General features: G+C 37.8%; 2 protein-coding genes across 3 annotated transcripts; one reads left to right on the forward strand and one right to left on the reverse strand.

Annotated features, from left to right (window-relative positions):
- Positions 1–2,528: 2,528 nt before the first annotated feature.
- On the reverse strand, positions 2,529–5,314 carry FTA (farnesyltransferase A). The gene is made up of 6 exons (XM_087323984.1): positions 5,289–5,314; positions 4,862–5,121; positions 3,881–3,990; positions 3,687–3,807; positions 3,389–3,484; positions 2,529–3,049 (listed from the first exon to the last, which is right to left on the reverse strand). Exons 2-6 carry the CDS (start codon positions 5,111–5,113, stop codon positions 2,606–2,608), a joined length of 1,023 nt encoding a protein of 340 aa, XP_087180110.1. The 5' UTR covers positions 5,114–5,121; positions 5,289–5,314; the 3' UTR covers positions 2,529–2,605.
- Positions 5,315–7,121: 1,807 nt separating this feature from the next.
- Positions 7,122–10,206, forward strand: LOC147861123 (UDP-glycosyltransferase 85A5-like). Of its 2 annotated transcripts, none has more exons than XM_087323381.1 (3): positions 7,122–7,226; positions 7,381–8,157; positions 9,146–10,206. In XM_087323381.1, exons 2-3 carry the CDS (start codon positions 7,536–7,538, stop codon positions 10,081–10,083), a joined length of 1,560 nt encoding a protein of 519 aa, XP_087179507.1. In that variant the 5' UTR covers positions 7,122–7,226; positions 7,381–7,535; the 3' UTR covers positions 10,084–10,206. The 2 variants fall into 2 exon arrangements, with proteins under 2 accessions (XP_087179507.1, XP_087179508.1); XM_087323382.1 differs by having other exon boundaries at positions 7,128–7,226; positions 7,517–8,157.
- The last annotated feature ends 16,823 nt before the right edge of the window (positions 10,207–27,029 follow it).

A 27,029-nucleotide genomic window follows, 5' to 3' on the forward strand; every position in this document is an offset into this window, starting at 1 on the left:
TTGAGTTTCATCTTTTCATATTCTTTAACCATTCTCTTGTAATGCAAATCTTTTACGGAACTTGCTCACACCAACATTTGTTGGTGCAAAGCATATGTATGTTTGATATTTCAGAAAGGTGTTAAGTGTATTCATAACTTTATAAGTAAGTTAATATGTGAACTCTATGAGAAAGGATATGGCGTGATGGGTTTTCCTTGAACAATATATTGCTCATGTGGAAACATGTTTTCTTATTACCTCTTGCAAGTTTCCAAGAGGTATATGGAATGGCCTGATTGATTTATCTCAGACAATGTATTGTTCATACAGAAACATGCAAGAGGTAAATCAATCAGGCCGTATATCTCTTGGAAACTTTCAAGAGGTAATAAGAAGACATGTTTCCACATGAGCAATATATTGTTCAAGGAAAACCCATCATGCCATATCCTTTCTCATAGAGTTCACATATTAACTTCCTGTTTGTAAAGGATATTCATTGCATTGTAAACACCATTGAACTGTCTTTTCCATGACATTTTGGTTTGGACATTCTCTTTTTAATTCGTCCATGAAGGTGAAGCTTAAATTCCTCTTCTTGTTCCTAAAGTATATCATCAGACTCAGACATTACAGGAATAGAACACATTAATGAAGGGATTGATCAGAAATACAAGCAAAGTTTGTCCAACAACAATCTTCAGCAAATCCAAAGAAAAGGTGGGAGATTGTGCCAACCATACAGAGCAGTAGGAAAAATGGATTGTAAGGTAAAAAAGAGTCCGACAAAGGGCACAACCAAGCTTGAGGAACAAATTGTGGCCATTTGAGAAATACTCAAATGGTCGTACTTTGATATATTTGTGCTTTTAACCCAACTGCAGACAGTAAATTACACATGTCCATAAGCTCTAGGAACAGATTGTGACCATTGGAGAAATACTCAAATGGCTGTAGTTTGTTATATTAGCATTTTTTAACACAAGTATGCATAATGACTTTGTATTGTGATAAAAACCAAACCACCAAGAGTTCCAAAGCTTTTAAGTGAGAAAATCACTTGTTTGGTAATGTTAAGAGGATCACTTGTGATCATGATCTGTACAGTATAGATTTGTGAATAGATTGAAGATTTTCTTCATCCATTACTTATGCACAAACTCTTACCAAAGTAGAAGGTACAATGGAATTTATTGGAGTTAAAGTGTAACCTCCTATTCTTAATGTCTAACAACCAGGTATATTTGGTGATTATTGTTTGTATTTTTGCAATATGGCTGAGAATGTGATATGAAAAAAGCTCATAATAGGGTCTCTAAAGAAGGGTCCACCACATTTTGTGTTTAGCTACATGGTGCTCATCATTTTTGTTGCAAAAGTGCACATCATTGCAGATCCGAGCACTATTTCTGGGATACCAACTGTCATAACTCAAGCAAATTATCAACAATTTAGCCACAACCTAGATCATGACAAGATTTACTTCACAAGGGCCTAATGATGAGACTATTAAGATGATTGTATTTGTCGAATCCTCTTTACACTAAGTACAAGCAAGTTAAAAACATGCTGAGTAAGGCAAAGCCAACCAATAAATAGCAATGGGCCCGGTTCGATTTCGGTTCGGTTCGGTTTTAAGGCCCATTTATTTATAATAAAAACCAAACCAAATCATTTTTTTGTGATATTAATTATCATAAATCTATGTGAAAATCATCATAAATTTAGTTATCACACTTATTATAAATTTGGTCATCATACCTATCATATATTTAGTCATCATACATATTATAATTTTGGTCATCGTACTTATCATAAATTTGATAATCATACATCAAAAGGACACTCTACTTATAATGTATATAAAATTTAATAAGTTAAAGCCTAGAGGTTTAAAATTAAAAGTTGAAAGTTAGCCTAGAGGTGAAAATTTAGGAATATTTTTTAACCTATAAACCTTTAAACCGTTAAACCAAACCTTTAAACCGAAATCGCTAAACCATGAAATTCAAAACCAAACCGAACCAAAACCAAACCAGATCATAACATTTAAAACCAAACCAAACCAAACGGTTTATTTATTTTTGAACCAATAAACCATTAAGCCACGGTTTAACAGTTCAGTTCGGTTTGAGCTGAAACCGGGTCTCTTAAAAGAAATGCACGTTAGAATCTTCTGAGAACTTCACAACATTATTCCAAAATCCTTCAAAGCGTGACAATGATAAAGAAGGCTTTCATCTGTAATAAGTCAATTACAACGAATTTCAAAGAAGTACTCACAGGTTTTTTCAAAAAAAACAAACCTCATTTTTGTTGACACTTACCCCTTTTCATTGTTCTGCATAGCATCCCAAAAAAGGATGGCATGAAAACTAATGCAGTTATAGCATTTGATGTTATTAAAAGTAATTTGGTCGATGAAGTTTTATGCATTCTCAATAATCAATTAAGGCAGGACAAGTTAGTTCAAAGAAAGAGATAACTAATGCAATAAAACCCTACCTTGAGACCTGACGTCATCCCACTTGCTTCCCTCCTCTATGTTATACACAACCCCCATAAACTTTTTGTCATATTGATCAAGAGTAATATAAGTAAACAACATTTAAAGACTCTTCTGTTAAACTTGTTGTCCACCTGAAAGCGTAGAAGGGAGTGTTGCTCGACGCCAACTCCAATAAAGAGTACGCATAGGATCGATCTCTTTCAAGCGCAAACACACAAAACAAGCAATCTCATAAGGATTAGAGATCTCATCATCTAAACCAAGTGGCCCACACAAGTCATGACGAGAAGCTTCATATCCCAACAAAATGAGATCCAAAAGAAGATCTAATGCAAATATACAAGCACTATTCTTTCTTAGTTCATGGATGCAAATATTCGCAATAGCCTTGCTCTTGACAAGCTCTACATTGTCGCCTTTGTAAAGTCCTTTGAGGTATCTCCATGGACTCTCATTTCCAGAATCGATAGCTATGGCATCTTCACAATATTTCAATTCTGATTCCCGCATGCTCTCTAATCCACCAAGCAATGGGCTATTCTTTATAACAAAGTATCGCTGCGAAGGAAGTGAAATTCTTTAGCTCACTATAGACTGACATTGTTCCTTTCCATTTCAAAGTCACTCTTTCATAGGGATGAAAAACATTTAGGCTTGCCATAACTAGATCATAATACATCCAGACTTAAAACATCTGTAAGCCTCGTCTTTCGTAGACCTATTCTGCAGGCATTATCTTTTCTATTTTTGCAGAGTTGATCAGCTTAATAGATCAGTTCTACCACAAAATGGTAGAGACAATAAGAGAGACCAGTGGTGGTTGTAGTGCATGCTCTACATAGTAGAAAATAAAACATATAGAGGACCAAATATGACAAATTAGAATACATATAGCACCTGATTCCAAGCAGAATTGTTGTAAATATCTTCTTGTAATAACCTGCCACAGAAATCTAGCTCTGATTCCCATCCTCCTAAAGCTTTAAGTACCCACTGCATGCAAATAGAAGACACATATTCAGCAATCTCCAAATTGCATGTTTACAAATGCTTCCATAAAAGTATCCCGAATATTCAAACCCCTATTACCCAGGTCACACTTAAAATCCATTCTTAACAACATTGTCTATACAACTAAAAATTTAAATTTCAAATCCTTATCAACCTAGTTTGTCAGCCAAAGAGCTTTGCAAACCTGTCGATGAGACCATGCATGGTAATTTTTTGCATCATCTAGAAACACTTTCTCAGTGAAGCTCAGCTCAGCTTCTTTAGCTGCAGGACCCAATTTTTCAGCTGTCCATCTTCGATGATGCCTAGAAATATCGTATAGCTCATTAATCTGTGAATTAGAGCCATTCTAGTTGTCAGACAAGTTTTAGGGGTTACCAAATCTGATAATTCTTATAATTTAACTGCGCTATTCTTCCAATGAACTCCATCTCCTTCCAAAGATCATAAGACAACGCTTCTAAAACAAGCCTCCTGAAATGCCAAACCTGGGAAAACATTTGTCAGCTATGTTGACCATGATGAAGAAACATCATTAATATTTTTTTCAACAATAAAACTCACATTGATAGCAACAGGCTAGGACAATTACATACCTTGATCTAAAACCCAAACTCATTGCACAAATTTATTTCATGGATAAGAGTAAAACGTTGTTTTACAAGCATATATTTTACTTATACTTTACTCATGTTCTCTCATACTTATGGAGAGTATATCTGCTATTGCTAGAATATACAAGCTCGACAGCAAGCACAAACCCTAAGTTCCTCCTTGTACGTTACAAAACATTGAATTGGAACTTGCTATCACTACCATCAAGGCTTCACCTGCAGATTCCTCCCACATTTTCTATAATAATCATTGAGGTTTCATTCTCATGCAACAAGAAGATTCTCTGACATGCAATGCAATGAACCAGTGCAGTTTTACAAAACACAATACAGAGGCTGCAACGAAGGCCTGTCTCTTTATTACCACCAATTCCATGCACAGTCACGATCTTATGCACTTAAAAAAGTTCCATTCAAGATAAACACAGGAAAGCAAGCAATATACATGTTCTGAATTTTCAGACATTATAGCCATAGTGCAACAGAATTTGAAATCATGAAGACACTCAGCTGGACTTTGTTACCAAGCTCCCTAGCACCAAAGCTCCAACCAGAGACAGAACATTAACTTAAAGACATATACATTTCTAGCTCTTCAACCTCGAGAGAAAAGAAATACAACTTTATCGTATCCATTCTAAAACACCATTACCTGGGCATTCCAAAAACAATAATCTTCTGATGGAAATGGGAAAAAAAAAAATAGAGGAGAGAGAGGGAGAGAGAGAGAGAGAGAGATAAATACCGTGTAATTCCCTGCATTGAGATAGATAACCTCTTCCGTGAGGAGGAGGGAGCGATGGCTACGCTCATCCATGGAAAGCACGGCTCTGAAGAAATCCATGGTTTCACGGAACTGCGGGGTGTAGAGGATGGGGACGACAGGGTGAGGGCCGTCGTCCTGAGGGAGAGGGGCGACGTCCGACCACTCGGGCCTCTGGCTGAGAGGGATCCATGGCGATCCTTCGGAGTCGGAATCGGATCCGGAGGACGACATGGCGCCGACTGAAGAAATCAGAAGCAGACAAAGAAGAAGATGATGAAGAAGAAGAAGAAGACGTTTAGGGCGATGGCAGGGTTCGAACCTGTGACCTAAAAAGTATGCATTAAGAAGAAGAAGAAGAAGAAGAAGAAGAAGAAGAAGACGTTTTGGGCGATGGCAGGGTTCGAACCTGTGACCTAAAATGTATGCCTTAGATGAAGAACAACAACAAATGAAGAAGAAGAAGACGTTTTGGGCGATGACAGGGTTCGAACCTATGACCTAAAATGTATGCCTTAGAAGAAGAACAACAACAACAACAAATGAAGAAGAATAAGAATAAGAATAGAAGGATTTGGGCGATGGCAAGTCTCGAACCTGCGACCCACATCTCTAAAACCTTCGCATACATTCCGAACACGTGGGCCTACATCTCGCCTTTCCAAGCCGTGATCCCAGCCGAGGAAGAGATGGCTTCCGTGGCATTTGCCACATGGATGCTTCCGGGAGGCTGGCTGGCAAATGACATGGATGGATTTCGTGGCCATTGCCAAAATGGAAGCTTCCTAGAGGCGAGCATATTAGATTAGATGGGTTTGGAAGGATTGCCAAATGGAAGCTCCCAAGAGGCAAGCATATTAGATTAGATGGGTTTGGAAGCAGTGCCAAATAGAAGTGTTCATTGAGATGCTATTTTTAGTGTTAACAAGGCAAAAGTTGTATGTGGGTGCTTCCCGCCCACATTGACCTTTCCCTTAATATTAAGCAAAATTAAGGGGGAAAATAAGGAAGAAAGGATCCCTGGTGAAGGTGAGAGAGATGGATTTGAGCTCCTCATTAGTGTCCCATATCACCAAGTTCAGGCATGAATCGTACTTTAGGTTTGAAGAAGGAGGAACATGTGTATGAAGTTAGAGCTTTGCTGCATGAATGGTACTAATGTATGAACTAACGACCTCTCCTTAAACCCTAAAATTGAAATCACAGACACTCCTCCGGGTTGGAAACTCCTTTTGGCTCACAACTAACCTAATGAACCTCTCTCTACATGTACTGGGGCCCGTCCTCTTTTTTATAGTATTTTCCCACATTGTTCAATGTGTTTGTTTAGATTCTCACAAGTAAGGGTTACACATGTATTAGGCAAGTAATGAAAGGGGTTAGGTGGGGATTAAACCCTAGGGTTGTGGATACAACACCCATGTTAATAAACTCATGGTTCCCTTAGCAAAGTTGTCCATCACAAGCTTACTAAATAAACCCGTCCTTTAGAAAAGTCATCCATCATGAGCTTGCTTCATTTCGCAAGCAATGCTCAAAACACAAGCTACCTATCTATATCTATAGGCGAGGTTCACAATCAGCAATGGTTCGGTTTGAACCCAAACCGCAACGTAATAGTGTAAATGGTTCGGTTCGGTTTGGGGATTTACTAGTCTGGTTCAAGCCTTTTTTTATTTAACGGTTTTCGGTTTAAACGCTTTGAAACCGTGGTTCAAACAGTTTAAGGAAATAAATTTTGAAAATTGACCTAGCTTGAAAACTAAGACCGAACTGTGAAACCGCGATTTTAACAATTTAGCGGTTTAAAGGTTTGAGAGTCTATAAAACCGTTTGGTTTGAGCTTGAATTTTTTGTATCGGTTCGGTTTGAGTCTCGATTTTTTTAAACGATTCAAGTTTGACCCTCTCAAACCAAACAGAACAGAACCGAACCGAATAGTTGCCAATTGTTAGGCGAGGTGCATCGGGGAGGGAGGTCCCTCGTGCCCTCGAGTGGTTTCAGCTCTATGAGCAGTATCTTTGTGGGACAGGGAGAGTTTCTCGGCCATCATTTAGAGCCCGGTTCAAAACAACTACACCACAACCATTTCATAACTGTAGAAGGCTGGCAAGCTCCTGTGTGATCCCTCGATCCGTATGGCCCTTGTCCGGGCGGACAAATGTGTGGAAAAGCCTCTGTTGCCCCCGGAGTAGACGTGTTTGGGCGCGGCCAAGCAATATGTATAGTGAGGAGAATCATGGTGAGAAAATGCCCAAATCTTTGAAAGAGAAGTCATAGATCATTATAGAGAGGATAGAGGAGAAGAAGCTGATTCAGAAACAAGAAGAAGAAGAAGAAAGACCAGGTAATTCATGGGTTCTAAAGATCTGTTAGAAAATGCCCAGATCTTTGATAGTGTAGTTACATTGAGAGGATAGAGGAGAAGAATCTGATTCAGGAAGAAGAAGAAGAAGAAGAAGAAGAAGAAGAAGAAGAAGAAGAAGAAGAAGAAAGACCAGGTAATTCATGGGTTCTTCAGATTAGTAAGAAAATGCCCAAATCTTTGGAAGTGTAGATACATAGAGAGGATAGAGTATAAGCAGCTGATGCAGGAAGAAGAAGAAGAAGAAGAAGAAGCAGAAGAAGCAGCAGAAGAAGAAAGACTAGGTCATTCATGGGTTCTTCAGATTACCTAATTAAGCCTCATGTGGTCATGGTTCCTTACCCTGCACAGGGCCACATCAACCCTTTCATGCAGCTAGCCAAACAGATGGTCTCTCAGGGCTTCACCATCACCTTCCTCAATACAGATCATAATCACCATCGGATTCTCGCCTCCGCTTCTTCTTCTTCGTCTTCTTCGAAAAACCTAATTTGTGAAGACATACGTTTGGCTCACATACCTGATGGCTTTCCCGATGACTATGATCGGATGTCCGACCTCGGCCGCCTTTCGGAAGCCATAGATCGGCGTATGCCCGCACCTTTCGAAGCCCTAATGCTTCAGCTCCTCCATCAATCACGGATCGCAAGCCCAAACCCTAATTTGGTCGATAACCATGACCCAAACCTTAATTCCCCTGATAATCATAGCCCTGAAAACTGTACTAACCCTACTGAACCCAGCCCTAATCCTCCGGTGTGTATCGTTTCGGATGTTCTCATGTTGTTTACCCAAGACATTGCCAACAAATTGGGGCTCCCTCGTGTCGCTGTGTGGCTTCAGTCGGCAGCGAGCTTCGCGGTCAATCTTCATGTACCGGCATTGATTCGCGATGGATACATACCTATCACAGGCAATTATATTCCCTTTGCCTCTTTTGTTTTCTTTCTGTCTTTGTATTATCAGGATTAGGGCATTTCCCGAATGCCTAGGAATCGGCACTGGCTCAACTCAAGCCTAAACTGAACCGATCGACCGTTTCTAAACAGTTTTGCGGTTTAGTTCAGCTCGGTTTGAGATGGCACAAGCCGAACAGAACCATTATGGGCTAATCCAGTTCCCAAATCGGTTAAGGATTAATAGGTGTGTGTATACTGGTTAAGAATTAATCGGTTTGGATAAACCGGTTCCTAAACAATTTTATGCGTAACCCGTTTGGTCAAACGGGTCAAGGCTTAACCGGTTTGGGAGATGGCACAAGCCGAACCGAACCATTATGGGCTAATCCAGTTCCCAAATCGGTTAAAGATTAATAGGTGTGTGTATACTGGTTAAGCATTAATCGGTTTGGATAAACCGGTTCCTAAACAAATTTTATGCGTAACCCGTTTGGTCAAATGGGTCAAGGCTTAACCGGTTTGGGAGCTGGTTCGTTTCAAGTTTGAAAACTCCCAAACCGGTTAAGTTAAGCCGAAACTGAACCGATTCCATTCCTATGGAATGCCCCTGTGGTTTCATCATTTTTCCGTATGAGACTCGCATTCAGGTATTTCCCAGAATTCCTTTGGTCGATCCCATCTCAAAATGAACTACGAGACCAAACTAGAGAATACATCGAAGAGAGATTATGGAGAGAAGATCAATGAATGAAAAGAGAAATGCCCTATAAGAGACCAACAAAATTAGAATCATGTTCGAGAGTCGAGATCATGGGGTCATTAGTTCGATTCACTATAAATTCTTACATTTCCTAACCATGAGCACCAAATATCACTGCAAGCTGTTAGTCGTTTTTTCTTTGATTATCCTCGAATAAAAAGGCCATCTCCAATTTAGGATTTTCATTCCTTGTTGGGCATTTTTGTTGTGGTGATTATTCTAACTTTTATGCTCTCGAGCAGAAGTCTCAAGAAAAGAACCTATCACAAGCATACCCGGGCACCCTCCTCTAGACCCATACGATCTACCATCCTTCTTCCAGACCACCTCCGATGCATCTAATTACATGTTTCAATTCAAACTTCGGCCATTCGAGCGATTACAAGAAGCGGAGTTCATTTTGATCAACACATTCTATGACCTCGAGAAAGACTTGTTGCTTTCATTGCAAGAAGAATACCGGGTCCTTCCAGCCGGTCCATTTCTTCCTCCGGCATTGTTGTCAATGGGCGGTTCTCGTGGTGACGATGACCGAACTGGCACTGGACTTTGGGCCGAGGACGACGGATGTTTATCGTGGCTTGATAAACAAAAAGACTCTTCGGTACTTTATATTTCATTTGGAAGCATCGCGAGCTTATCTCGGGATCAATTCCGAGAGCTTGTGCTTGGCCTAGAGGCTTCAAAAAGACCTATTCTATGGGCTATTAGGCCCGATATAAAAGAGCTTGTTTCTCCATTGATTCCACCAAGTTTCCTTGGTGGAGAGAGCGAAGAGGAGAGTCGAGTTTATATTACATCATGGGCTCCTCAAGCTCTTGTTCTATCACATAGGAGTGTGGGCGGTTTCTTAACACATTGTGGTTGGAACTCTACTTTGGAGAGCATAAGCATGGGAGTTCCGACATTGAATTGGCCGTACTTTGCTGATCAAATGATGAATCGGAAGTGGATGGTGGATGAATGGAAGGTTGGGAAGAGTTTCAAGGCTTCGAAGGATGGGATGGTGAGCAAAGAAGAAGTGGAGAGGCTTGTGAGATTGCTAATGGAAGACGAAGAAGGGGAAGAAATGAGGGTTCGAGCTCGGGCCTTGAGTTGTTTAGCAAAAGAGGCAATGCAACCTCATGGCTCGTCTTGTCTCAATTTACATGAGGTTTTGAAGCCTTACAAGCATTCCTAGATTCATAATCTGTCGAAATGTTTTTCACTGTGTGAAACAATCAATAGTGCAATCGTGCTTTTCCTAGATTTTTGTGTTGTAAAATTGAATGGTAATATTATGAAATGCTTTCTAATTAAGCAACATTTACACACATTCAATGAAGAGCCAACAAAAGACATAATAGAATATTGCATAAGTGAAAGACTGAAAGAAGATCTCTTAGTACTTGTTGCGTTGTGTGGCTAGTTTCACGTAAAGTACACGAGATTTGGAAGCTTTACAAACATTTTGAGATCATAAACTTTTGAACTCTTTTATTGTGAAAAATAATCAATAATGCAATCATAGTTTTCCAAGTTTGTTCTAACTTCTTACATAGAAAGCATGCAGCTCTCTTGTTCACTCTCTTCTTAAAAGCTTGTTTAGTAGTTTAGATGGTCATGTATATGAAATGATTGCCAATTAAGCAATGTCTACTCCTTCAACATAGCTAACAAAAGATGTTGTAGAGTATTACATAAAAGAACATCTCATTGCACTTAGTGCCATAAGTAGAAGGTAACAAGCAGACATTGCAAGAGCAATTGTATAAGGGATAGTATATAGAATAACATTACAAATAGTACATTGAATAGTGTAAACAATTTGTCCTTCACCAAATTCAACAAAGATGTACCTATATTACTCAAATTGGGGAGGTTTTGAGATAATGAAAATTTCGAGCAATTGCAATGCATTGGTCGTTACATGCATAACCATAAATGATCATGAAATAGGTTTTCCATACTTTTGCCTAATCTTATGATGAGTAAGTGTGGCCTAATGCTGAAAAGGAACATGGGTATGAATTGGATTACAATTCTATAGTGTGAGATGACTATTAAGTGCATTATCACTTGACCACATTACATGAAGTAGTCAAGTTCGTAAACAAACAAGGGCCTAGGAATTTTGCCTACATAAGAAGACTTATGCTGAAACTATGTTAAGTATGGCTATGACTCTTGTTCGCTAAACGTGTGGGATCTTCGTGGAACCCAAGGTACGGATCACATTAACACTCTATGGTATGGGACATCAAGGAGGTTCAGGTTCATCTCAAACCATTGCTAGGGTGTTGTTGGGTAGTTGGCAACCCTTTTTTCTTTATTTGGTCTATAATTCCTTATGATTTGCTTAAACGATTGTTAGACTCTAACATCAACATACATTATTTTGTTGTCCATATCAGAACTAGCAATGATTGGTCCTTTGAACTCTCCATATGCACCTTGTCTTGCATCCTTCTCAAGTATAAGTTTTGCCGAATAATACTTAACCAAATAACTTCATTCATGAAAGCTTTTGTACATTTTCCACTAAAACACTAGGGATTTCCACTAAAACACTAGGGAAATATATACTAAAACACAACACTAGGATGCCGAATAATACTTAACCAAACCCTTCCCCCTTCTTTTTCTGAAATAGTATGTTAGTTAGCGTTCCTTCTTTTTCTTAGTTATCGAAATATTTATATCTCAACCATCTACTATCTTGTTCTTGAATGTTATATCTTTCATCATAATATATTTTACCTTAACCATCTAGTATATTCTCTTAATATGGCTTTTCATTTTGAAATTTTAAGACACAATGGAAACAATTGTAATCAACATCATGACAAATAAGTAATGTTAGTAAACAATCCAATCATCCTAAAGGAACTATCAATGCATATCGATATAAGCTATTGACATATCGATATAAGCTTGCTTTAATACACGTGGCTTTGCTTATATGACATTGCTTTTGCATAGATAATCTGGATGTCTATTTGACATAAGTTTTAACCAAAAGTTTGCTAGTTAAATCACTTGATTTTGTATTAACAAGTTTAGCACGCCATTATGGGGAAAAAACACTCCACTAATCCCACAATTTTCACTAAGGGAGAAGATGTATTGAGGGATTAAAAAGTATCCACACAATAAACACAAAACTATTCTTAATCATTTTGCAATCTACCCGATAAAAATAATTCCTCAAGTCTTCAAATGTAAATTCTTGGCACGATAAGTTTAAGGTAACCAAACCTAAACATTAAAACACTTTTTGACACTCAAGTCTCTTGTAGATATACTTGATACTAGGAATCAGCAATGGCTTGGCTCAGACCTGAACCGAGTTGTTAAACATTTTTTTAAACGATTTGGTTGTTTAGTTTGGTTGGGTTCAGGCTTTAGCTTGGTTTGGCAAGGCGCAAGCCAACTTGGTTCCCAAATCAGTTAAGGCTTAAATGGTTTGGTGAAATTGGTTTCTAGACCGATTTAGGCTTAACTAGTTTGGCCAAACCGGTTAAAGCTTAACCGGTTTGGTTTGGACAAGGCCAAACTAGTTATGTTGAAACCAAACTGTTGTCGATTCCTACTTTATGCTTTAAGAATCAAAGTTTGTCCAAAGGCCAAACTCCTATCGTGATGCTCTTTTAAGGCAATCAAAGCTAAACACAACACACTTTGTTTAGATAAATTATATAATTCAATCACGTTACACAAATTCAGACAATTGGCAATGGAGCTACCACTTAAAACTTAAAAATGGCCTTTGTTATCTTTAATTGAATGGCTAAATTTAACTTATTGTGTCTAGGATCCTTGTGATAAATAAATCATATATGAGCCCTTTAGCTCTGAACAATGAGTACGTTATCCACGTTGTCTCTAACACATGAAAAGCTAACAACGCAAATTGACAAGCACTTTAATGTCAAGAGATCCATATGCTACCATTACAATTCACCATATAAAAATCTAGCATTTCAACTAACACAACTTGTCCCAAAGTTTTGATTTCTAAACACAACTTGTGTTTGGTTGCGTGGATATCGATATTAAGAGTTGACAATCAAGGCAAATTTCCAAATTAAGTGGACATGTGATGAAGATGATGAGTAGAAATGTCAGATGCAAGACAAAAAATAAAGGTAAAAAACATCAAAGTTTGCACACTCCCAAGTCATGAAGGATCTCTATAGAACACATAAACACAAATTCCATTACAAAAAATAATGAACATGCACATGTCACCTTCTATGCGTAAAAGACAATGCCATATGCAAGAAAGCATAATGAAGAATCTGAATTATCAACAAAAAAACATGTTTAACTCAATATCCTTCATATATATTAATCTTGAAAGCTGAGTAAAAGAGAATTGACACATGAATGACAAAAAATCAAAATCTCACCAACAAAAACAAAGACTTCAACATATAACCTTGCAAAGAAAATGAAGAGAACCGACATATAAATTGCATCATCTCCACATGCGCCACGCTCAAAATCAAGGAATTCTAGAACCATCCATTTGTCCATCTCTCTTTCAAGGTGGAGGTGGGGAGCATCACACGTTATGATGTGACATGTTTATGATAATTTGATAATGCTTTCCCATCTTAACCAAATAACCAATGCACCAACCTGATACAACTTCTCAAAAGTTGGGGGGACCCATCATATTGTCTTAACAAATATTATATGCTCTCTACTTAAGCATGGGAATAGCCTTAAGAAAAGGCACAAGCCACATACGCTAGTACACTCTCAACATCAACACAGGAAGACTCGTCATGTGATGGCTCCTTTTGGATCTCATATGTCATGCATCTAACCTCGTGAGAATATTAAAAAATACTATGTCACGAATTGATTTCCTTTAATTGATTCATTCTAGTGTTTCTAGGCTTGAAATGCCCAACTAGTTGTATTTTCCCTACTCTTAGAATTGTGTCACTTTGCAATGTCTTGCAATGTCTTATTGCTCTAATCACATTTTGATGAATAATTCTAATTAATATTAGGTTTAAAATGCCCAAGTTTGTATTTTTTCCATTCAATCATCATTATGTAATGATACTTAAATCAAAGCTCCTTTCTAGCAATTGACAATAGGTTCGGTTCAATTTGGAGGTCTCAAACTCAAATTGTTTCAAAACAAACCATATTGAAACTTAAACTGAACTAAAGCACAAAACTTGTTAGACCAAAATCATTCAAACTAAAACCAGTCGAACCAATTTGTTTGAGTGATTTCCAAGTTTAAGCCAAAGGTTCAAGAAATTTACAAACCATTAAGTCATTAATTCATGATTTTTTGGTTCGGTTTGGTGTAAACCAAATTGTCGATGACAATTCACTTGAAATTTCAAAGCTATATTATTATTAACAAACACTTAAATCATATTTTTAACAAACCACTAATTAAAATCAAATAGATACTTTATATTAATAAAATATTCAATTTGTCAAATGATTTAAAGTTTAAACCACTAACTAAATATGGAGCATAACAAACAATAAATTCACCTAAACTTGAAGATTTTGAAAAATAATAATATCACGTGATAAACATGAAAGGCAAGAGATGAGACTAAATTCAAACCCTAAACACTATATCTTAAACCTTAGGCCCTAAATGAAAATAATGAAAATATTGAACCTAAATTTTATAACTTATTGTATCAATAAGCTATAGCTATTAAGTTCTTAATTAAAACTCTATAAGTCATATTTAATAAATATTACAAAAAGTTCATAACCCTAAACCTTTAAGCTGTTTAAGCCATTCAAATTGCAAACAATTTTGTTGATAAAAGATCAACCAAATCAAGTTGAACACATGAACCCCTAAGCCAAACAAAACTGTTTACAAATGCTCAAACCCAATCAAACCGAACTGAACCATTAAAACTGTTAAATTGTGTTCTATGTCGTTCAGTTCAGCTCAAACTAAGTCTTTGTTGATTGGTACTTGTTTCCAAAAATTCTTGTCACCATAAATTTGGGCATCATTGTATCCACCTAATGCTGGCCTATGGACAAGGTTGTTGAGGACAAGGGTATACCTTACAAATGCTCCATGTGATAATATGAACTCTCATAAACCACTTTAAAAACTAGGCTTTAAGACGAAGACCTATATATGGTCATTCGCTTTATTATTGTAGTTTAATGCACGATCTATGACATTCCATTTATCACTAGGTATTATAGCATTTAGTGTACCAACAATGACATCATGATTATGTAACATGTTATTATAGAATTCAATTAGCTTACAACATCGTCTTCTGCATTCCATCTTGTGTGTATGATTTCATTCTCATTACAATATAGGTTGAATTTTAAAGTGAGATGAATGAGTGCTATTTTTATTTATATACATGATACATTTATTGCATTACAACAATAAACATTGGTTTCAATGTTTTCTTAGTTTCATCGATTAAATTGAACTAATTAGACATGTTAAGCAAAAATTCACCACGATATCTTAGAACAATTTGGTTCCTAATTTGCTATATATTTTCTATATTTTTGTCACACATCTTGGTTTTGGCAAAATTGCACATGATTAAGTCTACAATATGATGGGTTAATTGAAATTGTTGGTTTTAGATCACCCTTAAAGTACTATGCACCGCATATGTAAACTCACATTCAAATCATTGACCTTTATCTCATGCTCATGCTCTAGAATAACTCTTGCTTATTGCTTTATTAGGTTATTAGCTATAGTTGCGCTCACAATAGTAGTGTTCACACCGCCACGATCTCCAATAAGACTCTAGGAACCTAGGGTAGTTGATAATGTTGTTACAAATTGGACACTAAGTTGCAATATCTTTCTTTGTTGACAATCTAAAGCCTACACATTTTACTCCATCCTAAGGGATGCTTGGATTGTAATTAATAATTTTGAGCATAGAGAGTTGGGTAATTTCTAGAAGCTTAGACACATTAAGTCACTTATGGGCATTTTCGCCTTGCAAAACTAAAAACTTACAAATATTCTAAGTATCTTCAAGGTAAGTTATTGTTTTTGACCCAACAACATAATGTATTGGACACACATTAGAACAAGTGTGAACATCTATAGTGTAGAATGAGTGTAGTGTCCCATTCAACATAAACTTTAAATTTCTTATTCAGCCTTTAAACCTAATTCCGTAAAACATATCCCCTAACAAATTTTCCAATGTATCAAATGATTCATATTGATTATAAACGATAGTTTATGTGCCCATGGTAAATCCAAAGAGAATAATTAAATCTCAATATTGATGTTAAAAGGAAGTAATTTGTTGTTAAATATCATCAAAATGAAGCCAAGAAGATAACGCATGTGGTAAAGCACAACGTGAAAGCATGGCCTTTGTGCATAACATGTGAGCCTAAAAAACATCTTGACGAATGATTTGTTATAGCTTTACAAGGTTACCTAGAAATATTTAAAATGTAGAAACATGATGTTGTAATCAAGGTTATGACTTGACAACATTAAGGTCAGGGGTTTAGATATTGAGCAATGGGTTAAGAGTTGCGGTCTTCATAAAGACTCTTCATCTTTTAGTTCTAAAATCATGGACAATAGCAATTTAAGCTTTAGAAAAATTCATTTCCACAATCTAGGGATTGAAAGAATAGTACAATGAGATGAATGAACCCAAAACTTGTGGATTTTGGGCGGTCGGACTATCATGCATAATAAAGTTTTCATTTCCTATTTCATACCGTTGAGTACTATTCCCTTCACAAAAAATTCTCAACATGAGTTGATTGTTAATGGAGTTTATATGAAGAATAGATAGCCGATTCTATGAAATGTTTCCGCAATATTGTTTTGATGGAGTATCTATTTAATATTCTTATTACTTTGGAATGCTTGCCATAGCAAACCATTAAATAATTGTGTGCATATAACTTACTTTCTCTTATTGGAGGGGGGTGGAGACGGTCATGGATCCATCTCTTGGCAACATGACGATTGAAATGCAACTCCATTGGTCAAGGATTGATTACTTTGGGTTCATCATGCTACTATAGTAGGGATTCTCTAATAGCCTTAATGGACATATTCCCATGAACTCACACATGCCGTTCGTTCATATATAGTCCTCATGCTCTTTCATATCTCTTAGGCCTTATTTTCATGTTCCTTCATTATTAGGGACACAATCCCGAGTAGTATTAAAATAGACTCATTCATGACTAGTTGGTTCAAATAAATTATTCTACACTTTTATGACTTTGTGTTAGGTAAATGCTTCCAAACCCTTTTAAATGAATTGATTTCCTCAACAAGATTCAACGTGGTGAGTTTTTTGCTTTATAATCTATGTGATATATAAAACTTGGAGCTTCAAGAAAGGTAAAAGAATCAAAGTGTTTGGTCACATATTTGGTATGAAAGTACAATGCCATAGTTGTCTTTAAAAAAAATGGATTATTGTGCATAGATGGACGAGATCATCTTTTTACTAATCTAAGAGTGAATAGATAAATAATGGTGGTGCTAATGAGAAAAACTTATTCTTTGTAACTAAGGTATGTCAGTTCAAGCCTTGGGCAATGGGTTTGATAGTATTGAAACTCTTATTATTTGAAGCTTTGTAGGTCATGCATGGCCTATCCTAATAAAATGATTGTTCGAGCATTGCCATGAACACATTTTCCAAAATAAAAAAAATGAAAACAATACCATTGCTGGCCAAGTAGCAAAGCTATGAAGAGAGAGAGAGAGAGAGAGGTGTAACAACCCATGCCAATTCGGTAAATTATGCAAAACACACACAAATTATTTAAGGAGACAAGATTGCTTGCATGATATTTAATTTGATCGATGGTTTGAGTTCATAGCTAGGCATACAAACCAACTTTATAATGAATAAGGCATTCTTTAATGATGATATACACATAAAGATAATTGTCAATCGTGACATCTCAACTGATACGAAGATAAATAGTCATAAAGTATGGGGTGTGGTAGTCAATAGTGAGGAAACACTGGTGAAATGGGACATTGGGAATCTCAGTAGTCAATAGTGAGGAAACACTAGTGAAAAAGGAACTTTGGGAATCTCCCCTTTTATTGTTAAAGAACTTTTTAAAGAGGCCCCCCCTTAAAATGATAAAGGGTCTTAAAGAAATAAAGAACAACAACCAAAATGAAAGTTTATTGAGCCTAAAGAGTCTAAAAAAAGGAACAAAAATAAAACAAACAAAACAAAAGTTGATGGAGCCTAAAAAGGATAAAGGGAGGGGAGGGTAACTCTCTTAAAAGAAATTGATTGGTCTCAATAATAATAAGGATACGATCCTAAGGAAATGTAAGCACCTAGTAGAGGGAGAGGAGTGAGCAACACAAGGGCAAAGATGGGAAGAAGAAGTTCAAGATGTGGCTATGGAAGCTACTCAAGGCCATGGAAGCTTGGTCAAGAGGTAATGCTTGTATGGTTTGTCGCGAGCTTCATTCTCTCCATGGCCATCATGTTAGTGGAAGGAGGTGGGGGAAGTGCTGGAGGAGGTAACGGATGGAGTGGAGGTGGCACTGGTGGTGGTGAATATGGATATGTAGGTGGTGGTACTGGTGGCAATAATGTTAGTGGTGGTAATATCAACGTTAAAGGCAATGCTAGTCATGGTGGTGTGGGTGGTGTTGGTCTAGGCCTCCTCATCACCATTGTTGTCCTTGTTGTCTTTGTCTTACTATGCGTTTGTTGCATATTCCTTCGAAAGACTAAATAACTAGATCTATTGCCTCCATTCTTACTAAGACTAGTATTTATTCAATTTGTTATTGCTTATGAATCATAATTTGCAGTGTGAAGGTAAGGTTACCAAACTGGATGGGCTGGTAGTGTAGAATGCTATATTGAAGAATGAGCTATGGTTCTATGAGATGAGATGTGGTTGGGCAAAATGCGGCAACTATAGGCATAAGGTTCAACATGAAAATCTAAGGGTGTTCATAAGCTCATCATTATTTATTATATATTTTCTCAATATTAGGCATTCATAATCTATTTATGTCCATTGCTTTATAACTCTTGTACAATGGTATATGACATATCAATGTCGCCCCATAAATTAACTCTCTATATTCCCCTATTTTATCTCATAGAATGCATGACTTTTATAAATAAGAAGGAGAATGAATGCGAGAAAAGAATGTAATCCAGAATCTTCATCATTCACAAATTCAAGTGTTATTACATTGGCCTTGGTTTTCCATGGATTCACATGAAATAAGTTGCCCCCAAGAACCTTTTAATGTGCATTCCTCTGGACAACCTAATTCCACTTTAGCTTTATCACTTGCATTGGTGGAAGTTGCAATGTAATTTAACATGCTATTTGGCTATAACATTGCAATATGCTTTTCTACAATGTTGTAATAAAATCTTGCAATATATATGTTTTCTACTCAAATGTGCATTTAGAGAAGAACTTTGTTATTTTAAATGTAAATGGAAGCTTATCAATTAAGAGTGAGCAAACATTATTGTCTCTTATAAATTGTGAATTGAATGTTTCATTCATTTGATTGTCAATCTTTTTTTTTTCCTGAGAAAAAAACCTGCTTCTCATTAGTTAGGTGAATCACATATATAGATAAGGCTATGTACACTCTAAGTATATATAAGTATCTATAGATACTCTATTATTTACAAGTGGCTTTCATATATATCTGGCTATCGTTATGTGATGCCTTAGGTAAAAAGGGGGGGTAATCGATCTCCACATATCAACAAATGGTTGCATGAAAAAACTTGTTATTTTTCAACAAGCATCAAAACACAACTATCAAGCTTTTGAATGCATCTAGACATTGATATAATCAAAAGCAAGTGATTTGCTAGCTAGGGGGTAGAGCCAGTGAGGTGGTTGGTAGCACCATTTTGGATCTCCTAATGTGAAGTCCACCAATGGTGTGGTTTCATAGAGTGAGATACATTGTGCTCGTGCCAACTCTAGGACTTTGAATGTCAAGTTTTTGAATTGTGCATGCAAGGATACCACTAGATCAGTCTATATAGCTATGATGACATCTACAATTGTGTGTGTTTCCCCTAAGTACCATTGAGACATCTGTATTTCCAAATGTTCCACCTAATTGATGCCACAATTGACCATGCTTCTTGTAGATTTCATGATCCCCACATTTGTGTACATCCAATTGTTGTCTATTTCTAGTGGGTTTTGTGCACTATGAGGGTTAGGGAGGAGTCCTACACTCCACAAATCCATGAATTCTTTTGCGGAAACCACCATATAGCATAACCAAATGCAATAGAGCCTTTCATGCCGCAAGCCTCCAGAATGCGAATAGTTCTTTACCAAATCATATTTGCGTACGTGCAGGACCACACACAATGTTCAATCGATTCTGAATTGTAGTTGCAACTCCGACATGCACCATCTTTGCCTCTCCACTTTAGCCCTTTACTATTACAAAATATTGCGGAATGTGAAGCCGGTGACAACCGGTCGACACATGCGAATGAGAGACACAGAAATCAAGACAACAGAAAAATAGAAAGTATAGAGACACAAGATCTTTTAACGTAGAAAACCCTGAAAGGGAAAAACCACGGGAGTCCACAAAATCCAAGAACAAATCAATATGTAGGAGGAATACAACAAGAAACTCCAAGGCAATGACCTTGAGCTCTTCTTTTTCCATAGAAAGAGTTACAACTCTCGCTCTCTCTCTCTCTCACTAGTTACACTCTGATACACTAGTTACTCTCTATAACTTCTCCTATCATCATTATAAGTGAATTGCCCTAGGTGTATTTATACTAATACACACTATGGGCTATTTACAAGTATGGCTTATCCTTGGCGCACCAAAACATATTTACATATGTAGCCTCTTCTGGATCCGATCGGATGCCTTCCGGCCAATTCGGCTCTTGTTCTTTGGACTCCTTTCCAACTCTCTCTCCTTCAAACCCTTTCGATCCGGCTTGTGCTCTTCCCCATCCAAGGCTTGTTCTCCCCATCCGAAGGGACTTGTTTCCTAACATTAACCAACCGGGATGGCTTTATGGCTAATAAGCCAAAGAACGGATTTGCATTTATCAGGCAAGTCAGCTGCCCACAACTTCCTCCAATAAGCCTGCATGCAAGTTTCAATCTTATGTGAGAACATTGAATGCAAGAACAAGAAAATGAAATATATTTGTGAAAGTGTTTTTAGAATCAAAGCTATTGAACACTAGGAGAATATAAGTTATGGGGTATTCACTTTTGGAGGGCAAGAACATGAACCAAGATCTTAAGGAGAAGTTAAACTAAAAGCAGGAGACATGAAGAAAAGTAAAAGGAGAAAAATCGGGCCACCTAAAAACAGTCTGAAAATAACAGTTATAACTCTTTCTTTTGAACCCCAAATATCATGTACAAATATGGGTTTGAAAGCTCGTGAAGAGAGCTATCTTTAGAATTTTACATCTCTAAATTTGGAGCTTTAGTGAGGGAGATATGTCAATGAGAAGGTCGATGTGTCATAGCTAAAAATAAGAGATAAAAAACTTCTAAAAAAAGCGTGAAAAAGAGAGGAAGGAGGGAGAATAAGAAGATTATAAGAAGTGAGAAGAGGCATGATAGAAGAAGGGGGGAGAGAAAGTTGGAAGAGGTGAGAACAAGAATAGTAGAAGAAAGAAAGAGATGATGGAAAAATAATGAATGAAAGATGTGAGTTTGGGTGATAGGAAATCAAGTAGTTCTTTGGTTTTGTGGTTGTATTTGGAGTTTATCCCGTTTGTATTGTCTCCATAATAGAATATAGTTGTCATAATATAGTATGATATAGCATGGTATGGCTTCAAAAGGATTTGAACCCATGAGCTTGTGGCACATGGGCAAAAGCCTTACCATTAAGCTATAAGTTGTAATACAAAAATATTATTTCCATTTATTATTTTACTTGAGAAATCCATGTATATTCTAGATTTCTCTGGAACATTCTAGAAATGTCAAGAGTATTCCTAAAGCCATTATAAAAAGAGGCACATGGCATTAACAAGAACCAAATCAGTTCAACGTCAATCGTAAGCCTCCTAGTTGTTCTTGTATCTTTCTTCTTATAATATAATATACTTCTTGTTGTCATCATTATCTCTCTCTCTCTCTCCTCTCACATGGTTCTCACACACTCTTTCCCTTCTTAGTACTAATCCTCATTCTTCTCCTTGCCTCTAGTACTATCCCTGACAATTTGAACTGATTTTCCTCTTCAGGTTCATGTCCCTCCCCTTCATACTAATCTTCTTATCCTTCCTTCCTCCAATACTATGGCAATTGTTAGCGCTCAAGAATACCAATATGTTTTCTCAGAGCTGCAGTGCTTGAAAGAAAGGTTTGTTGCATTGGAACAAGAAAATCAATGGTTGTTGGGGGATCTTCAACAAATCTGTTTACAAAAGTAGCAAGCGCAACAACAACATGGGGAGTTGCAACAACAACATGGGGAGTCAGTGTTACGCGTGCAACAACTTGAAGCAACCATTGTAGCATTGCAACAACAAGGATCAAGTAATCAAGGGATTAATAAAGAGCCCAAGATCGGCCTTCCTATGAAATTCGATGGAACGCGATCACAGTTCAGAGGATTCCTTAATCAGGTATGATTAGTCATTCAAATGCATTCTTCCCGATATCCCACTGATGCATCACGAGTGGGTCTAGTAAGCATGTTACTGAGCGTCTCAGCTTTGGCATGGTTCGCTCTGTTGTTGGAAAAAAGTTCTCCCTTATTAGATAATTTTGAAGAGTTTATAAGCGAGTTTAAAGCCTGTTTTGGAGATACTGATAGCATAAGGATGGCAACCAACAAAATTTGATGATTATATCACGGTGATCGTCTAACCTCCGCTTACGCTGCAAATTTCTGTCTACTCGCTTCCGATATCCCCTAGGAAGACCAAGCATTGATGGAGCAATTTCGATACGGCCTACGAAATGATGTCAAAGACTTACTCCTGACTTTCTCCGAAGAACCAAAATCACTCATAGAGGCAATTAGTCGAGCGGTAAGATGCGATAACCGGCTTTTCTAACAACGTTCGAAACGCCAGTTACAAATGCCAAGGACCAAGTCGGAGCCCACATACGCCCCGGTTGTAGCAAAAACCATTTGCAAGGGAGTCATATCATGCATCTCCGGCAAATACTCCAACACCGATGGAAATTGACACCACACGTCGTCATGGACCATTGTCGGAAGAAGAAAAGCAATGATGTCGAGTAAATCGATTATGTCTTTACTATGGAGGACCAGGGCATATCACAATACACTGTCCATATAGGCCAAGAAGACAAGTAAATCAAATAGTTGCATGTACTAAACCCGAGTCTATTTCGGTAGGAGTGTCTAATAGTCCTAATAGTACTAATAGCCCAAGTCTATCAAACAAATTTGATGTCCTTAGTCAGTTAGAAGAAGAGTTAAACGACTAAGTCTAGCCAAAATAGGAGCCGTTTGGTTGGACAACCCTAGATCTGTGCAACCCATTAGTGGTTCCATTCCCTCTAAGCAAGTTAGCAATGTGTTCTTAGCTCAAGTAATAGTTAATACTAAAAGTAACCCTCCGGTACTTGTCTTAGCACTCCTAGATTCCGGAGCTAATTCTTGCTTCATGGATAGGAATTTTGCCCAAGCTCATCAGATATCCCTAAGAAAACTCCCTTGTCCAGCCTCAAGAGTAGTTATTGATGGTCATCCCATTGCTTCCGGAAATATCATAGAAGAGTCAGAGCCAGTTAATATTGTTCGAGATAATTTAGCGTGTGTAGTATCATTTAATATAATTAGTAGTCCATAACATCCCATTGTTTTGGGATTACCATGGTTCGAATTACATAACCCAGACATAGATTGGAGAACAAGAGAAATCCGGTATCGACAAACCCGAGGATTTACTCATAGGATTGCAACCATTTCGCTACATCAATTGCGTGAGGAAGGACACAATGTTCGTCTTCGCGGTATCAGTAAAACCTTCCAACACTACTAAAGAGGAATCCAAAGTTCAACTTCTTGAGAAGTATCGTCATTATGCCGATGTGTTCGATAAGGTACAAGCCAATATGCTTCCTCACAACTGATCGTATGATTGTCCCATCGATTTACAACCCGGAAAAGAGCCACCATGGGGACCGATCTACAACTTGTCACCAATCGAGCTAGAAGTCCTTCGAGCCTATATAGAGGAGAATTTGGCAAACGGTTTCATTTGACATTCGAAATCTCCAGTTGGCGCACCCATTTTCTTTGTCAAGAAAAAGGATGGATCACTTCCTCTTGTTATAGATTACCGTGGCTTGAATAAGGTCACCATCAGGAATACGTATGCACTCCCCCTTATCTCAAGTCTTTTAGAACGGATCAATGGTGCAAGGTTCTTCACAAAGATAAACTTACAAGGAGCATATAACCTCATACGGATCCGACTAGGAGATGAATGGAAGACCGCATTTCACACTAGATATGGGCACTTTGAGTATACGGTCATGCCATTCGGTCTCACTAATGCACTAACAGTCTTCAAACACATGGCAAATGATATATTATGAGATCTCGTGGATGTTTGTTTGATCATCTATTTGGATGATCTACTGGTTTATTCGAAGACCCAAGAAGAGCATGATTCTCATGTACTGTTAGTACTAAAACAACTTTGAGAACATGGTCTTTATGCAAAACTGGAAAAATGTAGTTTCGAGTGCAACCAAGTGGAATTTCTAGGCTATGTCATCTCCTCGGAAGGCATCTCTATGGATCCAGCTAAGGTCAAAACTGTGGTAGAGTGGCAGACTCCACGTTCGTTGCGAGATGTGCAATGCTTTTTAGGCTTTGCCAATTTTTACCGCAAGTTTATACATGATTATTCAAAGCTTATTCTGGCTCTCACACAACTTACCAAGAAGGGGCAATCATTTGTTTGGTCTAAAGAAGTGGACAAGGCTTTTGAGAGTCTTACGAAGGCATTAACATCAGCTCCTATCCTAGTCCATGTTGATCCGAAAAAACCGTTCATCATTGAGGTAGACGCGTCGGATTTCGTCTTGGGTAGTATTCTATCACAACGAGGCGATGATGAAAAGCTACACCTTGTGGCTTTCCACTTGCACAAGTTTGACACCGCCGAAATCAACTATGAAATTCATGATAAAGAGCTATTAGAAATAGTGGACTCTTTTACGCAATGGAGGCATTTTCTAGAGGGATCTTCTCATCAAGTCACCATATTCAGTAATCACAAAAATCTTGCCTACTTCTAGAATGCTCGTGTATTAAATCGACATCAAGCTCGGTGGGCCCAATTCCTCACTTGTTTCGACTTCAAAATTACATATCGTCTTGGGAAACAACAAGGGAAGGCAGATGTGTTATCACAACGCTCGTATCTAACACCGCGTCCCGGTGAGCTAGCATTCGATAAAACAAGTAATCCTGGGACCGACATGACTGCAAGCAACACGTGTTTTCGATATGCCATTGGATTCCCACATTATTGATACCATACGTGAGGACTTGAAGACAGATGCTTTCGTGACAAGCCATTCTAGCACAAATTGATCCCTCTCGGGCATCTTGTTCACAGTTGCAACAACCAAATTTGAATGTCATGATGGATTACTATTCTTTAAGAAACTCTTGATGTTCCTAATGGTTCAGGTTGCCTTTGAGTAATCCAAAACTTTCATGAAACATATACAGTTGGGCATTTCGGTAGTACTAAAACGTTGGATTTAGTACAACGATAATTTTGGTGGCCTCATATGCGATGATTTGTCGAAGACTATGTTCGGACATGTGATACATGTTGTAGGGCAAAGATGCCAAGACATCATCCATATGGTTTATTGGAACCATTGCCAATTCCAGGTAAGACGTGACAATCCATTTCTCCAGATTTCATCACAGATCTTCCAGTTTCAAAGGGATTCGATACGATCTTAATAGTAGTAGATTGATATACGAAGATGGCACATTTTCTGCCTTGTACTAAGGAAATCACTAGTGAAGAAACCGCCGAAATTGTCATGCGAGAGGTATGTCAGCATCATGGTCTCCCCGATAGCATCATCACCGACCGTGGACCCCAATTCGTCTCAAAATTCTGGAAGCATCTCTTCAAAATGCTCAAGGTCACTTGTAATCTCTCCTTCGGCTATCACCCACAAACAGATGGACAAGCAGAACGAACGAATCAAATGCTGGAAAAGTATCTTCGATGTTTTCTAATCTATCAACAAGATGATTGGGTGGATATTCTCCACTTTGCAGAATTTGTGTATAATAACTCTGTCCACTCATCGACTAGGGTTACACCATTTTATGCTTATGTGGGCTATCATCCCCGGTTGTGTGTATTTGAAACTCCGGAGTTACCCATAAATCCTTCTGCAGAGGATCGTTTGGAGCGGCTACGCAAGATACCGGTAGACTTATCTACTCATTTACAACAAGCTCAACAAACACAGAAGGATTATGCGGATCGTCATCGGCTTCCATCCAGTTTTAACATTGGAGATCGGATATGGCTATTACGACAACACATCAAGACTACTTGACCATGCGATAAATTGGATTATCGGCAATTAGGTCCTTTCTATATTATCGAAAAAATTAATCATGTCGCTTTTTGTCTCGATCTACCTTCGCAACTACAGATACATTCGGTTTTTTTCATAGTTCTCTTCTCAAACCGTATCACGACAACACTATTCCGAATCGTATTATACCACCTCCACCCTCGATCGAGCTTGAAACAAGACCAGAGTATGAAGTAGCTACCATCCTTGATTCCAAGATTGTTTGCAACAAGCTCTACTATTTGGTTGATTGGCTAGGCTATAGTCCAAGTGAGCGTTGTCGTGTTGTTACACTTTCATGTGTGAAATAGGTGGGACCACGAGGGCACTGAACCGAGGAGTGAGAGAGACAAGAGGAGGTGAAAAGCACACAAGTGTAAGGCTTGCTAGACCTGTCAGCAACTGGCGGCACTTACCCGTTGATTGAACCACCAACGCGTATACCGATTGAATCAAGGAGCACACTCGGGAGAAGTGAAAGAAGACACTCCCGGAAACACAGATAACACAGATAACACAGAAACAAGAGATTCAATT

This window comes from Azolla caroliniana, unplaced genomic scaffold (assembly GCF_043228905.1).
Source record: "Azolla caroliniana isolate FFs.n. ecotype wild unplaced genomic scaffold, voAzoCaro1.0.p SCAF_8, whole genome shotgun sequence".
NCBI classification, from domain to species: Eukaryota; Viridiplantae; Streptophyta; class Polypodiopsida; order Salviniales; family Salviniaceae; genus Azolla; species Azolla caroliniana.

Bases quoted from the DNA above. Each gene is read 5' to 3' on its own strand.
- FTA (XM_087323984.1), bottom strand. From the start codon at position 5,113: ATGTCGTCCTCCGGATCCGATTCCGACTCCGAAGGATCGCCATGGATC. The intron at 3,485-3,686 runs GTTTGCAAAGCT...ATTTGCATGCAG, and splicing joins ATGCATGGTCTCATCGACAG to TGGGTACTTAAAGCTTTAGG. The intron at 3,050-3,388 runs GTGCTATATGTA...CTTCCTTCGCAG, and splicing joins ACAATTCTGCTTGGAATCAG to CGATACTTTGTTATAAAGAA.
- LOC147861123 (XM_087323381.1), top strand. From the start codon at position 7,536: ATGGGTTCTTCAGATTACCTAATTAAGCCTCATGTGGTCATGGTTCCT. The intron at 8,158-9,145 runs GCAATTATATTC...GCTCTCGAGCAG, and splicing joins TGGATACATACCTATCACAG to AAGTCTCAAGAAAAGAACCT.